The sequence below is a fragment of the Crinia signifera genome, chromosome 2 (assembly GCF_055691185.1).
Source record: "Crinia signifera chromosome 2, ASM5569118v1, whole genome shotgun sequence".
In the NCBI taxonomy this organism is placed as follows: Eukaryota; Metazoa; Chordata; class Amphibia; order Anura; family Myobatrachidae; genus Crinia; species Crinia signifera.
Genome location: NC_139218.1, coordinates 342,658,854 through 342,674,875, shown reverse-complemented (window position 1 = coordinate 342,674,875; position 16,022 = coordinate 342,658,854). Strand labels below are relative to the sequence as shown.

Below are 16,022 nucleotides of genomic sequence, written 5' to 3'. Positions count from 1 at the left end.
ATGCCACGACCCCCCAGCTGTAGGTACCTCCTCACGGTATATTATGGAAAGTTCGAAAGACCAGGTGCCCACACAGCTGCAGGAATAGCTCTTGATGGAGAGGACCACGTCGATCGGGGCCCTTGCAGTGGCCTCAGACACAATATAGGGTATTTGCGACCCTGAGGGCAACAGTATGCCTATACCAGCTTAATACAAATGGGAGTCCCAAAACTTCATCCACCGTCCAGCACAAAAGCAGAAAAAAAAAAAAAAAAAAAAAAAGGAAAAATAGTACCTTTGCCCAAAGGGCGCTGGGTCTGGGGGGTCAGGTCTGTAGTGGTAATAATGTCACTTGCTGTGGCAGAACGCCAGAGACTTTTCCTCTCTCCTTCCTTTCTTTTCCCTCTCCTTTCAAGGTGGGATATACAGCTACAATAGGATGTTTGCTGCTGGAGACAGGGGGGAGTCGGGCAATCTTGCGCCCCGGAGTGAACAGGAGCCTGTGCAGATACTTCCACCTGCGGCGATAACACTGCCAGGGGTCAGAAAATTAGCGCAGGGATTCTCTGCGCTGAAAACGGCTGGTATCTCCGGCGACAATTTTACAGGCAATCGGAGGGGAAGCAGGAGTGACCGCAGGGAACTCCTCTCTGCCTCTGCGCCTGTATGCCTCAGCGTCTCCCAGGAGCAGTTCTCCCCCGGCAGTGACCCGTGCAGCGTGAGGTCAGACCGGAAGAAGCGGGAGCCCGCGCGTCCCCTCAGCAACGAGCAGCTCCGACACCACAGCAGCCGGCTAGATCACGGAGGGGAGCGAAAAGGATCCAGACCACAGGATCACAGAGTCAGCGGCAATGGAAGGTAAAAGGGTCTTTTTGTCTGCTTGCTGTCGCCGGTCATAGGAACCCTTTGACCGGATCACCTATGCATGTGTGATGCGGGAGAGAGACGGAGGACTAGGAGAGAGCCGGCATCAACCTCCCTCACACCAACGCCTCCGTAGCCACGCCCCAGCTGCAATACTGATCTTACACCCGCCTAGCAGGTCACAACTTCGCTTGAATATCAAAAACCTCACACTCAAGTATGATACGGTACTCCTGCGCCACTGGAGAGTGGGAGTATACATCCCACAGACCGTCAAACCAGGGTCAGGGGAAATAATGCCCTCACTCGGCAATACTGGTAACCCTATGTGGCCCTAGCCACCTACGCACATGTGATCCCAAAATACACAGCATATAACACATACCAAATACAAACATTAACGGGACACGCAAGATGACCTTAATACATATTTTACTACCACGATCTTAAGAGTCCCTCCTAGGTGTACACCTTAGGCTGATGTCCCTGGGCGAAGGGCGAATACTGTAGCCTTAATTAGGGATAGAAACTTGCTCCTGGCTATATGAAATTTGGCCACCAGGTGGCAGCAGCTCCTTTTCTGGGCAATTACAGGGACAGTAGCGTCCATACAACTTAAAGGAAAATTCCCCATCCGGATGCACTAAGATAGAGGGTTGGTTCCCCTCGCTCAGTGGGGCTGGCGTGGGGTTCCTTGAGGTGACAAGAGATAGGTGGGGGTTGTCCTCTCCCTGTTGGGTGTTCCCCTGGTGACTGGTGCTCTCCGACATAGGGCTTCGTGCCCACTTATCCTGCTGGTGGAGCTAGGGGGTACCCGTTGGGGAACAGAGGTGTGTCCGTTTGGGTGTATTGCGTTGGTGGCAGGGAGTGTATGGGAGGTAGGCCTGGGGCGGCAAGCACCGTGGATACCTGGAGCCGGAACAAGTTGCAGGCTCCTGCCCGTCACGATAGGACCTCCTTGCTTCTGGACGGCTGGTGCTCTGCTGCAGGAGGGCACACTAGTGTGGGCGCTGCTGCTGCAGCGTTGCCACACTCAGTCGCGCCTCTCCTGTCCCGCTGCGCTCCACGCTGACTTCTCTCCCCGCCGGCTGCTTCCAGTCCCCGACGTCACCTCTTCCTCTCTGCGGCGTCAGCTGTCTCCCAACGGTGTTTGGACTCAGTCTTGTCCTCGCCGCGCTGCTCTCTTTCTTCTCCCTCCGGATCGCCACGCTTCTTCCCTCCTCCGAGTACACGCGCTGCTCCTCTCTCCTGCTCCGACCTCTGACCCCCCCAGCATTCACTTCTCCTCACTTCCTCCTTCCCCATACGTTCCCCAGGCTGTCAATCAGCCTGAAGACACTTTCCTGCACCCTCCAGTCTTTGGGGTATTAACCCCTTGAAGTCCTGCTGCCGGGGCCCTGCACCATGTACAAGGTTGCCTAGCAACCCTATTAACTCTGTCCCGGTTGGTCCACAGCGGCCCAGGCTGGGGTGCCACATATGTACTACTTCACTATGTACTTCACTATGTACTGTACTTCACTATGACTTCACTATGGTATACCTTTTCCCCTTACATGATATATCACATGTGTAATGGAGAGACACATCATTGGTACCTAAATGTTGGAACCTTGCAATAAAGTGCTGGACAGGTTATATTCTCCATTCATTTCTTTGGCACTCATAGGATAGACCATGTCTAGATCGACACCAAATGGATGCCATACACAAAGGTCAACATTGCATAGCTCCAAGCTGTCGTGGGACAGTCAGGATTTTTGTGACTATTATGTCCCACCCGTGGCTGGTGGTGTCCCACGATGGGGGGGAGGGGGGCAGTTGGGAATCCTCTTGTCACAGGCTGCTCTGATTGGCAAAGCCGTGGGAAACATGAGTTAGCATGATGCAGGAGATACCACTGATATCTCCTGATAAGGCTATTCATCAATAGCTGTGATACTTATATTATTTTAAGGGAAATGATGCTTAATAAATATGCCCTTATATCATCATTGCTCTCTTCCTCATTTACATAATAAAAAAACTGTGACAACAATCAAATAACTTTCCTATTTGCAAGTACGAGGACATGTAAATGAAACAAAGGCATCTACATAGTGTATAAAAGAGCAAGATGACGTTGTCTGTATGATTGTGTTGGGAATCTAGCCACAGACTTGACATTTTTGTTTTAGACTATAACAAGAAATGGGAAAAAAATACACATAACAAATTATTTCAGGAAGGTTATGAAGATACATTATGTGTATATAGGCAATACAGATGTGTCCTCATACATCTTGCCTCAATACGCCATGTAGCAAGAGATGCCTTGGTGAGTTGACTGGTTCCATGCAACTCCATTATCTTTGGGTGTCTTTTTTCCCCCAAAAAATGTAGCGTAGCAGATACAGGAATGGCTGCATACAGAATATATCGTGTTACTCAGCAGAGTCTGCTTGTGCGTCTTAATCACATAGCAACGTCAATAAGACAAGATGCTCAGTCAGCACTACTGAGTCACATTACAGCAGGGGTGACTAGAACCGCTCTTAATGTGCATAGAGGCTAGATGTATGGGTGTGGTACAGGGGTCCGACAGTCGGGATACCGACAGTCATTAGCCCGACGTCGGAATCCTGACTGGCCGGACCCAGACAGCATGGTGAGCGCAACTAAGGCCCTTGCGGGCTCGCTGTGCTCGCCACGCTGCGGGCACGGTGGCTTGCTACGCGAGCCACCTATTCTATTCTCCCTCTATGGGGGTCATGGACCCCCACGAGGGAAAATAGCAGGTGGCCGTCGGGAACCCGGCTGTCAGTGTTTTGACAGTCGGGATCCCGACTGTCGGGACCCCGTCCTGCACCCAGATGTATGTGGACACATCTGTATGTGTTGTATGTGATTGCAACATTAGTTGTCCATGCTCTACATCCTTACTGTGCACACAGCAGCCTGCAATATCGCATCCAGTCCTCCCTCTGGCGAGTCCAGGTTGCCGGAGATATTTTCTGCACTGACCCGTTGTTGGAATAAGGTAAGGTTTGATGTTAATGACAGGATGTGACGGTAGCTGAAGGTTGGCTGGCAGGGCACTGAACGGGATGGACATGGGTTCTGTAGATGATATTTTACTGTGTTTACATATGGTAGCACCGTCTTATCCACAAAGGAGCCAAAACCTGTGGATAATATACCTTGTGTCACATTTACAGCCAGGGCGGCAGTCATACCAAAGCCTGATTGTTACTTTTCAAGTTCTAAAAGGAAATTCTTATTTAAACTTAACCGTTATCTGTGCTAATTCTAATAATAAATAGCACCTATCTTGACCACGGAGGTTCGATCCACTTTTCCATGTAGAATTCAAAAGGGTACCTGTGAGAAAAAAGTATACTCACCATCCAACCAGTGTAGATCAGGTCCTCTTCTTTCCATGTAGGCATCAGAGGTTACTTTTTTTTTTTTTTTTAAACCCAGTCCAAACAAACTGGAGGAAGCCCATGTATACACATGAGCTTCCTTCCCCCAAATCCCTGTGACTCCTCTCACTGCAGGACAGTAATACCCCTTTAAAATCCTGGGTCCTACCGGGGATTTGGACAGGAATCCTTCCCAAGAGTGACCCGTTATGTGTGCAGTAAACCTTCCACAGCGACCTGGCATTAGAGTGGCAGCGCATCACCAGGGGGAAGGGGAGGAGGCAGCACTTGGAGCTGACTCTGCCTCCTCCCTATAATGTGAATGGGATTCAGGTCACTTGATCCAGGTAATCCTTCACACTGCCCAGAAAAGCGGGTCCGACCCAGGTCAAAACCTTCTTTTGGCCTGGGTCGGATTGCCAGGTGCTGGACCTGGGATTTGTCAAAAGGCTCTTTCACGCTCCAAAGTGACCCGGTTAGACTGGCACTAACCTCGGTCAGACCTGGGTTATTTTTGCACTGTGCAAGGGGTATAAATTAGAAGATGCTAATTTACTGCCCATATTTGACATCAAATGGGTACAAATGGGTATATTCGTACCCATTCAATCTTGGTAAATTTCCCCCAATTCCCCCAAGGCTGCTCCCATGTATGGACAGCAGACTTGGACCCCCGCGCTAATCACCACATGCAACTCCCGCTATATTGGCACTATCCTGCTACCATGCTCGGGCATCACGGATACACATTATTCGTCAAAATATATGCAGTGTGGAAATTTCATGCAAATTAGGGAGGTCATTCTGGTTTGCGAGCCAACCAAACATTGCCCGCACGAAGGTCCGCCCGCTGCATGCACGCAGATTTTCCCCTGAAATTATTCAAGGCCAGAAATCATATGAGGCTTCGCAAACAAAAGTAACTCTCTGGTGACAGATTTGTGGCACCCTTGTACAGAAATAGGGCGGGCAACTGACATCCGGTGATGTCAGCTACTCGCCCCGGCACCCGCGTCATGGACAAACTATCATGGGAACACCCAGTGTTTTAATGGGGACGCAAATGAAACACTGGGCGTGACCCGTGTCCTCCGCCTCACACCCCCCTCCCGCACTGCTACGTGCAAACAGGCCAGCGACTATACAAGTCGCCACGTCCATTCGCAAATGGAGCCTGTACATGTGCATAAATGCTTAAGCGCAATAGCAAAACATCGCTCCCCTGCGCGAACGCGCAAGGGCGCAAGCAAACTAGAATGACCTCCCAGGTGCACAAACGGGAGCGAGCAGTGGTGATCAGGTATAAATGTGCGTGGCTACATCTTTAGGTACTCAATAACAGAAATGAAAATGGAGATAAAATATTGCATCCCTGTTAGCTCATTAGACGTGTATTGGGAGCCTGTCTTCAAAAGGCGGAGTGTTTTGGAAGTCACAATCAAAATTGTGTGGATACATCCATACAAGGTAGACATTTCTAAAACCAGACATTTCTAAGTCTGTGAGGTACCATGTAAGGCTAGACATTTCACTTAGAAACTATTTAATTTAAGACAAAAGTGACGTATATATTTTATCTTCATTCTCATTTCTGTTATTGAGCACCTATACAATCGTACTCTATGTTAGCTTGTGTTTCTTGCCCATTTGCGTGGTATCTGGATATCATACTTTGCAATGGAATTAAGACGGACCAATGAGTTGGGCATAGAGCTGTGGTTGAATTTTACTTGTATCTAATGTAAAATGTTGATACTGCTCATTGCCCATCTCCACTCACAGTAACGGTCAATTTGTCACCTGGATCATACCAATGTGTACGGACTTGGTGACTTTGTGTAACACTTGGAGAATGTCACTTCCCAGCTTCTTTACATTCTCCAAATCATCCGCCATAGAGTAGGACATGTCCATCAGGTAGTAGAGATCAATGGGGTACCCCTCGGCACGTTTGAACTGCACTTGAAATTTTATTTTCTCCCCTGCAATCCAAGAAGTGACAGCACTAAACAGACTGTTATACCCGGACCAAACATGGTCAATCTAAGCCTGAGACAACGAACTGTAGCATATATATTACAATAAATATTTAACCACATGCTCTCAAAGTCTATGCGACTAGCGAAAACAACCAGTTATTCAACTAAAGAGATTACGGGTATGGGTCATTGGTTTCCACCACTGAAGGTCGACCTATTGCTTGTGTCGTCTTTCCAACCCTGCCAACCGTAGCCATGTCCACATATTTCATGTGTCAGCCTGCCCTAAGCCGTTTCGACCTTTAGTGTTCGACCCAATGCATGTTGACCTAAATAGGGTCGAGATAGTGACCATAACCCGAGATTACAAACAATTGAAGCACCTTCATTTCCCAGTCGATCTGTATAAAACCATGTCATGCTATCCATATGTGCAGTACTGCTAGGTAGAGACACACCTCCCAGAACTAGAACCTCCGTATTATGTATGCATGTTGGTCCTGATTCGTGGTTATACACAATGCCGATGTTTGTGTAACTGAGTGATTATCGGTAAACTGCATACATCACTGCCACAATGAGCACGCGAAGCAATTGATTTTTGTGGTGTGTATCAGCCACCGACTGCAGGAACCATGTCTGTGTCCCAATTGTGACGGCCATTGTAAGGGGGAAATTTACTACGATGGGAATTCTATTTCAGATCTGATGTTGCTAGGGGCAACCGATCAGATACTATCTATTATTTTGTAGAAGGTGCTAAATAAATAAGAAGTAGAATTTGATTGGTTGCTATGGACAACATCCCATAGAGCAGCCTTTCTTGAGGAGGTGATGTTTTCCAGATCTGCATCAATGCTGCAAATGTGTTGCAGGAATATCACCAGGGTGCAGTATGCTATGGCCCAGCATATGGCAGTGTATATGGGTCTCACCAGGGCGCAGTAGGCTATGGCCCAGCATATGGCAGTGTATACGGGTCTCACCAGGGCACAGTATCCTATGGCCCAGCATATGGCAGTGTATATGGGTCTCACCAGGGCGCAGTATGCTATGGCCCAGCATATGGCTGTGTATATGGGTCTCACCAGGGCACAGTATGCTATGGCCCAGCATATGGCAGTGTATATGGGTTTCACCAGGGCGCAGTATGCTATGGCCCAGCATATGGCAGTGTATATGGGTCTCACCAGGGCGCAGTATGCTATGGCCCAGCATATGGCAGTGTATACGGGTCTCACCAGGGCGCAGTATCCTATGGCCCAGCATATGGCGGTGTATATGGGTCTCACCAGGGTGCAGTAGGCTATGGCCCAGCATATGGCGGTGTATACGGGTCTCACCAGGGTGCAGTATGCTATGGCCCAGCATATGGCGGTGTATATGGGTCTCACCAGGGTGCAGTAGTCTATGGCCCAGCATATGGCGGTGTATACGGGTCTCACCAGGGCGCAGTAGGCTATGACCCAGCATATGGCAGTGTATATGGGTCTCACCAGGGCGCAGTATGCTATGGCCCAGCATATGGCTGTGTATATGGGTCTCACCAGGGCACAGTATGCTATGGCCCAGCATATGGCAGTGTATATGGGTTTCACCAGGGCGCAGTATGCTATGGCCCAGCATATGGCAGTGTATATGGGTCTCACCAGGGCGCAGTATCCTATGGCCCAGCATATGGCAGTGTATATGGGTCTCACCAGGGCGCAGTATGCTATGGCCCAGCATATGGCAGTGTATATGGGTCTCACCAGGGCGCAGTATGCTATGGCCCAGCATATGGCAGTGTATATGGGTCTCACCAGGGCGCAGTATGCTATGGCCCAGCATATGGCAGTGTATATGGGTCTCACCAGGGCGCAGTATGCTATGGCCCAGCATATAGCAGTGTATATGGGTCTCACCAGGGCGCAGTATGCTATGGCCCAGCATATGGCAGTGTATATGGGTCTCACCAGGGCGCAGTATGCTATGGCCCAGCATATGGCAGTGTATATAGGTCTCACCAGGGCGCAGTATGCTATAGCCCAGCATATGGCAGTGTATACAGGTCTCACCAGGGCACAGTATGCTATGGCCCAGCATATGGCAGTGTATATGGGTCTCACCAGGGCGCAGTATCCTATGGCCCAGCATATGGCAGTGTATATGGGTCTCACCAGGGCGCAGTATGCTATGGCCCAGCATATGGCAGTGTATATGGGTCTCACCAGGGCGCAGTATGCTATGGCCCAGCATATGGCAGTGTATATGGGTCTCACCAGGGCGCAGTATGCTATGGCCCAGCATATGGCAGTGTATATGGGTCTCACCAGGGCGCAGTATGCTATGGCCCAGCATATAGCAGTGTATATGGGTCTCACCAGGGCGCAGTATGCTATGGCCCAGCATATGGCAGTGTATATGGGTCTCACCAGGGCGCAGTATGCTATGGCCCAGCATATGGCAGTGTATATGGGTCTCACCAGGGCGCAGTATGCTATGGCCCAGCATATGGCAGTGTATATGGGTCTCACCAGGGCGCAGTATGCTATGGCCCAGCATATGGCAGTGTATATTGGTCTCACCAGGGCGCAGTAGGCTATGGCCCAGCATATGGCAGTGTATACGGGTCTCACCAGGGCACAGTATGCTATGGCCCAGCATATGGCAGTGTATATTGGTCTCACCAGGGCGCAGTATGCTATGGCCCAGCATATGGCAGGGTATACGGGTCTCACCAGGGCGCAGTATGCTATGGCCCAGCATATGGCAGTGTATATTGGTCTCACCAGGGCGCAGTATGCTATGGCCCAGCATATGGCAGGGTATACGGGTCTCACCAGGGCGAAGTATGCTATGACCCAGCATATGGCAGTGTATACGGTATCACCAGGGCGCAGTAGGCTATGGCCCAGCATATGGCAGTGTATACGGGTCTCACCAGGGCACAGTATGCTATGGCCCAGCATATGGCAGTGTATATGGGTCTCACCAGGGCGCAGTATGCTATGGCCCAGCATATAGCAGTGTATATGGGTCTCACCAGGGCGCAGTATGCTATGGCCCAGCATATGGCAGTGTATATGGGTCTCACCAGGGCGCAGTATGCTATGGCCCAGCATATGGCAGTGTATATGGGTCTCACCAGGGCGCAGTATGCTATAGCCCAGCATATGGCAGTGTATACAGGTCTCACCAGGGCACAGTATGCTATGGCCCAGCATATGGCAGTGTATACGGGTCTCACCAGGGCGCAGTATGCTATGGCCCAGCATATGGCAGTGTATATGGGTCTCACCAGGGCGCAGTATGCTATGGCCCAGCATATGGCAGTGTATATGGGTCTCACCAGGGCGCAGTATGCTATGGCCCAGCATATGGCAGTGTATATGGGTCTCACCAGGGCGCAGTATGCTATGGCCCAGCATATAGCAGTGTATATGGGTCTCACCAGGGCGCAGTATGCTATGGCCCAGCATATGGCAGTGTATATGGGTCTCACCAGGGCGCAGTATGCTATGGCCCAGCATATGGCAATGTATATGGGTCTCACCAGGGCGCAGTATGCTATAGCCCAGCATATGGCAGTGTATACAGGTCTCACCAGGGCACAGTATGCTATGGCCCAGCATATGGCAGTGTATATGGGTCTCACCAGGGCGCAGTATCCTATGGCCCAGCATATGGCAGTGTATATGGGTCTCACCAGGGCGCAGTATGCTATGGCCCAGCATATGGCAGTGTATATGGGTCTCACCAGGGCGCAGTATGCTATGGCCCAGCATATGGCAGTGTATATGGGTCTCACCAGGGCGCAGTATGCTATGGCCCAGCATATGGCAGTGTATATGGGTCTCACCAGGGCGCAGTATGCTATGGCCCAGCATATAGCAGTGTATATGGGTCTCACCAGGGCGCAGTATGCTATGGCCCAGCATATGGCAGTGTATATGGGTCTCACCAGGGCGCAGTATGCTATGGCCCAGCATATGGCAGTGTATATGGGTCTCACCAGGGCGCAGTATGCTATGGCCCAGCATATGGCAGTGTATATGGGTCTCACCAGGGCGCAGTATGCTATGGCCCAGCATTTGGCAGTGTATATTGGTCTCACCAGGGCGCAGTAGGCTATGGCCCAGCATATGGCAGTGTATACGGGTCTCACCAGGGCACAGTATGCTATGGCCCAGCATATGGCAGTGTATATTGGTCTCACCAGGGCGCAGTATGCTATGGCCCAGCATATGGCAGGGTATACGGGTCTCACCAGGGCGCAGTATGCTATGGCCCAGCATATGGCAGTGTATATTGGTCTCACCAGGGCGCAGTATGCTATGGCCCAGCATATGGCAGGGTATACGGGTCTCACCAGGGCGAAGTATGCTATGACCCAGCATATGGCAGTGTATACGGTATCACCAGGGCGCAGTAGGCTATGGCCCAGCATATGGCAGTGTATACGGGTCTCACCAGGGCACAGTATGCTATGGCCCAGCATATGGCAGTGTATATGGGTCTCACCAGGGCGCAGTATGCTATGGCCCAGCATATGGCAGGGTATATGGGTCTCACCAGGGCGCAGTATGCTATGGCATAGCATATGGCAGTGTATATGGGTCTCACCAGGGTGCAGTATGCTATGGCCAAGCATATGGCAGTGTATATGGGTCTCACCAGGGTGCAGTATGCTATGGCCCAGCATATGGCAGTGTTGATGGGTCTCACCAGGGCACAGTATGCTATGGCCCAGCATATGGCAGTGTATATTGGTCTCACCAGGGCGCAGTATGCTATGGCCCAGCATATGGCAGTGTATACGGTATCACCAGGGCGCAGTAGGCTATGGCCCAGCATATGGCAGTGTATACGGGTCTCACCTGGGCGCAGTATGCTATGGCCCAGCATATGGCAGTGTATATGGGTCTCTCCAGGGCGCAGTATGCTATGGCCCAGCATATGGCAGTGTATATGGGTCTCACCAGGGCGCAGTATGCTATGGCCCAGCATATGGCAGTGTATATGGGTCTCACCAGGGCGCAGTATGCTATGGCCCAGCATATGGCAGTGTATATGGGTCTCACCAGGGTGCAGTATGCTATGGCCCAGCATATGGCAGTGTATATGGGTCTCACCAGGGCGCAGTATGCTATGGCCCAGCATATGGCAGTGTATATGGGTCTCACCAGGGCACAGTATGCTATGGCCCAGCATATGGCAGTGTATACGGGTATCACCAGGGCGCAGTATGCTATGGCCCAGCATATGGCAGTGTATACGGGTATCACCAGGGCGCAGTAGGCTATGGCCCAGCATATGGCAGTGTATATGGGTCTCACCAGGGCGCAGTAGGCTATGGCCCAGCATATGGCAGTGTATATGGGTCTCACCAGGGCGCAGTATGCTATGGCCCAGCATATGGTAGTGTATATGGGTCTCACCAGGGCGCAGTAGGCTATGGCCCAGCATATGGCAGTGTATACGGGTATCACCAGGGCGCAGTATGCTATGGCCCAGCATATGGCAGTGTATATGGGTCTCACCAGGGCGCAGTAGGCTATGGCCCAGCATATGGCAGTGTATATGGGTCTCACCAGGGCGCAGTATGCTATGGCCCAGCATATGGCAGTGTATATGGGTCTCACCAGGGCACAGTAGGCTATGGCCCAGCATATGGCAGTGTATATGGGTCTCACCAGGGCGCAGTAGGCTATGGCCCAGCATATGGCAGTGTATACGGGTATCACCAGGGCGCAGTATGCTATGGCCCAGCATATGGCAGTGTATATGGGTCTCACCAGGGCGCAGTATGCTATGGCCCAGCACATGGCAGTGTATATGGGTCTCACCAGGGTGCAGTAGGCTATGGCCCAGCATATGGCAGTGTGTATGGGTCTCACCAGGGCACAGTAGGCTATGGCCCAGCATATGGCAGTGTATATGGGTCTCACCAGGGCGCAGTATGCTATGGCCCAGCATATGGCAGTGTATATGGGTCTCACCAGGGTGCAGTATGCTATGGCCCAGCATATGGCAGTGTATACGGGTCTCACCAGGGCGCAGTAGGCTATGGCCTAGGATATGGCAGTGTATACGGGTCTCACCAGGGCGCAGTAGGCTATGGCCCAGCATATGGCAGTGTACATGGGTCTCACCAGGGCGCAATATGCTATGGCCCAGCATATGGCAGTGTATATGGGTCTCACCAGGGCGCAGTAGGCTATGGCCCAGCATATGGCAGTGTGTATGGGTCTCACCAGGGCGCAGTAGGCTATGGCCCAGCATATGGCAGTGTATATGGGTCTCACCAGGGCGCAGTATGCTATGGCCCAGCATATGGCAGTGTATATGGGTCTCACCAGGGCACAGTAGGCTATGGCCCAGCATATGGCAGGGTATATGGGTCTCACCAGGGCGCAGTATGCTATGGCATAGCATATGGCAGTGTATATGGGTCTCACCAGGGTGCAGTATGCTATGGCCCAGCACATGGCAGTGTATATGGGTCTCACCAGGGTGCAGTAGGCTATGGCCCAGCATATGGCAGTGTGTATGGGTCTCACCAGGGCACAGTAGGCTATGGCCCAGCATATGGCAGTGTATATGGGTCTCACCAGGGTGCAGTATGCTATGGCCCAGCATATGGCAGTGTATACGGGTCTCACCAGGGCGCAGTAGGCTATGGCCTAGGATATGGCAGTGTATACGGGTCTCACCAGGGCGCAGTAGGCTATGGCCCAGCATATGGCAGTGTACATGGGTCTCACCAGGGCGCAATATGCTATGGCCCAGCATATGGCAGTGTATATGGGTCTCACCAGGGCGCAGTAGGCTATGGCCCAGCATATGGCAGTGTGTATGGGTCTCACCAGGGCGCAGTAGGCTATGGCCCAGCATATGGCAGTGTATATGGGTCTTACCAGGGCGCAGTATGCTATGGCCCAGCATATGGCAGTGTATATGGGTCTCACCAGGGCACAGTAGGCTATGGCCCAGCATATGGCAGTGTATACGGGTCTCACCAGGGCGCAGTAGGCTATGGCCCAGCATATGGCAGTGTATACGGGTATCACCAGGGCGCAGTATGCTATGGCCCAGCATATGGCAGTGTATATGGGTCTCACCAGGGTGCAGTATGCTATGGCCCAGCATATGGCAGTGTATACGGGTCTCACCAGGGCGCAGTAGGCTATGGCCTAGGATATGGCAGTGTATACGGGTCTCACCAGGGCGCAGTATGCTATGGCCCAGCATATGGCAGTGTATATGGGTCTCACCAGGGCGCAGTAGGCTATGGCCCAGCATATGGCAGTGTATACGGGTATCACCAGGGCGCAGTATGCTATGGCCCAGCATATGGCAGTGTGTATGGGTCTCACCAGGGCGCAGTAGGCTATGGCCCAGCATATGGCAGTGTATATGGGTCTCACCAGGGCGCAGTATGCTATGGCCCAGCATATGGCAGTGTATATGGGTCTCACCAGGGCACAGTAGGCTATGGCCCAGCATATGGCAGTGTATACGGGTCTCACCAGGGCGCAGTAGGCTATGGCCCAGCATATGGCAGTGTATACGGGTATCACCAGGGCGCAGTATGCTATGGCCCAGCATATGGCAGTGTATACGGGTCTCACCAGGGCGCAGTAGGCTATGGCCTAGGATATGGCAGTGTATACGGGTCTCACCAGGGCGCAGTAGGCTATGGCCCAGCATATGGCAGTGTATATGGGTCTCACCAGGGCGCAGTATGCTATGGCCCAGCATATGGCAGTGTATATGGGTCTCACCAGGGCGCAGTAGGCTATGGCCCAGCATATGGCAGTGTATATGGGTCTCACCAGGGCGCAGTAGGCTATGGCCCAGCATATGGCAGTGTATACGGGTCTCACCAGAGCGCAGTAGGCTATGGCCCAGCATATGGCAGTGTACATGGGTCTCACCAGGGCGCAATATGCTATGGCCCAGCATATGGCAGTGTATATGGATCTCACCAGGACGCAGTAGGCTATGGCCCAGCATATGGCAGTGTATACGGGTCTCACCAGGGCGCAGTATACTATGGCCCAGCATATGGCAGTGTATACGGGTATCACCAGGGCGCAGTAGGCTATGGCCCAGCATATGGCAGTGTATATGGGTCTCACCAGGGCGCAGCTTCAGATGAACCTTCTGAGGAGCTAGTTGAGTGATGGTGTCCTGATCAGCGTTGTCACTCAGCGGTGCATTGGCCAGTATGTCAACAAGTCCCTTTGGGTCTATCACATGTTCTTCATCACATCCACGTTGGAGAAGCTCTAGACGTGTGGCACATCGAGATCCTTCTGACTCCCCTCCTTTTGTAAAATTCTACATAATACAAGCAGATGTTTATTACTTATAGTAAAAGTGTTTCCTTATTTCTTTGTATTGTCTACAAATACTGGACTTCTGTAAATGTTATTTTGGACTTTTGTTTTACCATCCGCAGGATTCGTACTAGACGATATTTTTAACAATTTTCACGGAATAACAAAATCTTAATATCATCTAATATGTATGCTCTAGGTTGCTCCCAATGCGCCCTCTGGTTAGTCGTTGCTGATATCCGCCATCTTCTGCACATGCAGTATGATGAAGGACATTGCAAGAAGGGGCCACACGGCGGAATGCAGCTCTATCACTGCCGGCATTGGCAAGTGTGTATTCTCCCGTTGTGATGTTACGCTGGGTGCACATCGTTCAGTATGTACCCAGCATGTACACTTTACATACAAATATCAAATGCAGATACCTTACTAGTTTTACAGGACCACTGTTGAGGTTCTAAATACCCAAATTACATTACAAGTTATCTGTAATTCTTTACAATCTTGCTCTTTATCATTCTGTTTTTTTCAGAAGAGACATTTATATATATATACTTAAGGCCCCCATAAACGTAAGCGACTTCTCCCCATGGAGAAGTCGCACTCAGTGGACTCTTGAGTTGCATCAGGGGTGGCCAACCGGTCAGAGGTAAAGAGCCGAAAAATATCGAGTCAAGCTAAAGAGCCGACATCATGCTCGCGCCGAAGGCGCATGCGCCAAAAAAAGGGGCGTAGTCTATTTTGACCCCTTGGGTGGGTGTGATAAAAATATGCCTCCAATAGTGCCAGATACACATATGCCCCCCACGGTGCCAGGTATGCACCACACGGTGCCGGGTATGCCCCCACAGTGCCAAAAAGCTGGTATGCCCCCACAGTGCCACAAACTGCTATGCCCCCACAGTGCCACAAACTGCTATGCCCCCACAGTGCCACAAACTGCTATGCCCCCACAGTGCAAATTTCCCAGCAGCAGCACTCACCATTGTTGCTGCTGCTGCCAGGCGAGGAGAGGACAGTCTGGTGTCCCCCTGCAGTCCTCCTGTCATGTCACCGATGGGAGGAGAGCACAGCACACCGCGCGTCTCCTTCCCCTCACTTCCCTGTGACTGGGCCGCCCACCAATCGAAGCTCGCTGGCCGGCTCCTGATTGGCTGCTGGCCCACGAGCTCTGATTGGCGGACGGCCCAGTCACAAGGATGCACAGTAAGGGGTAGGAGAGATGCACGATGCGCGCTCTCCTCCCCTCAGAATGAGAAGGGATTCAGGGAACCGGCAGCAGGGGGGACTGGGACAGACGGTGGGCGGCGGGCAGCAGCGGGAGCAGGAGCCGCACTTTACAAGGGGGAGAGCCGCATGAGGCTCAAGATCCACAGGTTGGCCACCACTGCTCTACATAATACAAGCAGATCTTCATTACTTAAGGTGCCCAAACACGTTACAATTAATGTATCAAATATTGGATACAA

At 51.6% G+C, this 16,022-nt stretch overlaps 1 protein-coding gene across 2 annotated transcripts in view; it reads right to left on the bottom strand.

Annotated features, from left to right (window-relative positions):
• ITGB7 (integrin subunit beta 7) overlaps positions 1-16,022 on the bottom strand; it is a 108,278-nt gene that overhangs the window by 50,264 nt on the left and 41,992 nt on the right. For both annotated transcript variants that reach the window (XM_083169604.1, XM_083169605.1), the window contains exons 4-6: positions 14,353-14,554; positions 6,062-6,232; positions 3,769-4,010 (exon numbers count right to left, since the gene is read on the bottom strand). In XM_083169604.1, the coding sequence (XP_083025730.1) occupies positions 3,769-4,010; positions 6,062-6,232; positions 14,353-14,554 (615 nt within the window). The remainder of the gene's footprint in view (positions 1-3,768; positions 4,011-6,061; positions 6,233-14,352; positions 14,555-16,022) is intronic.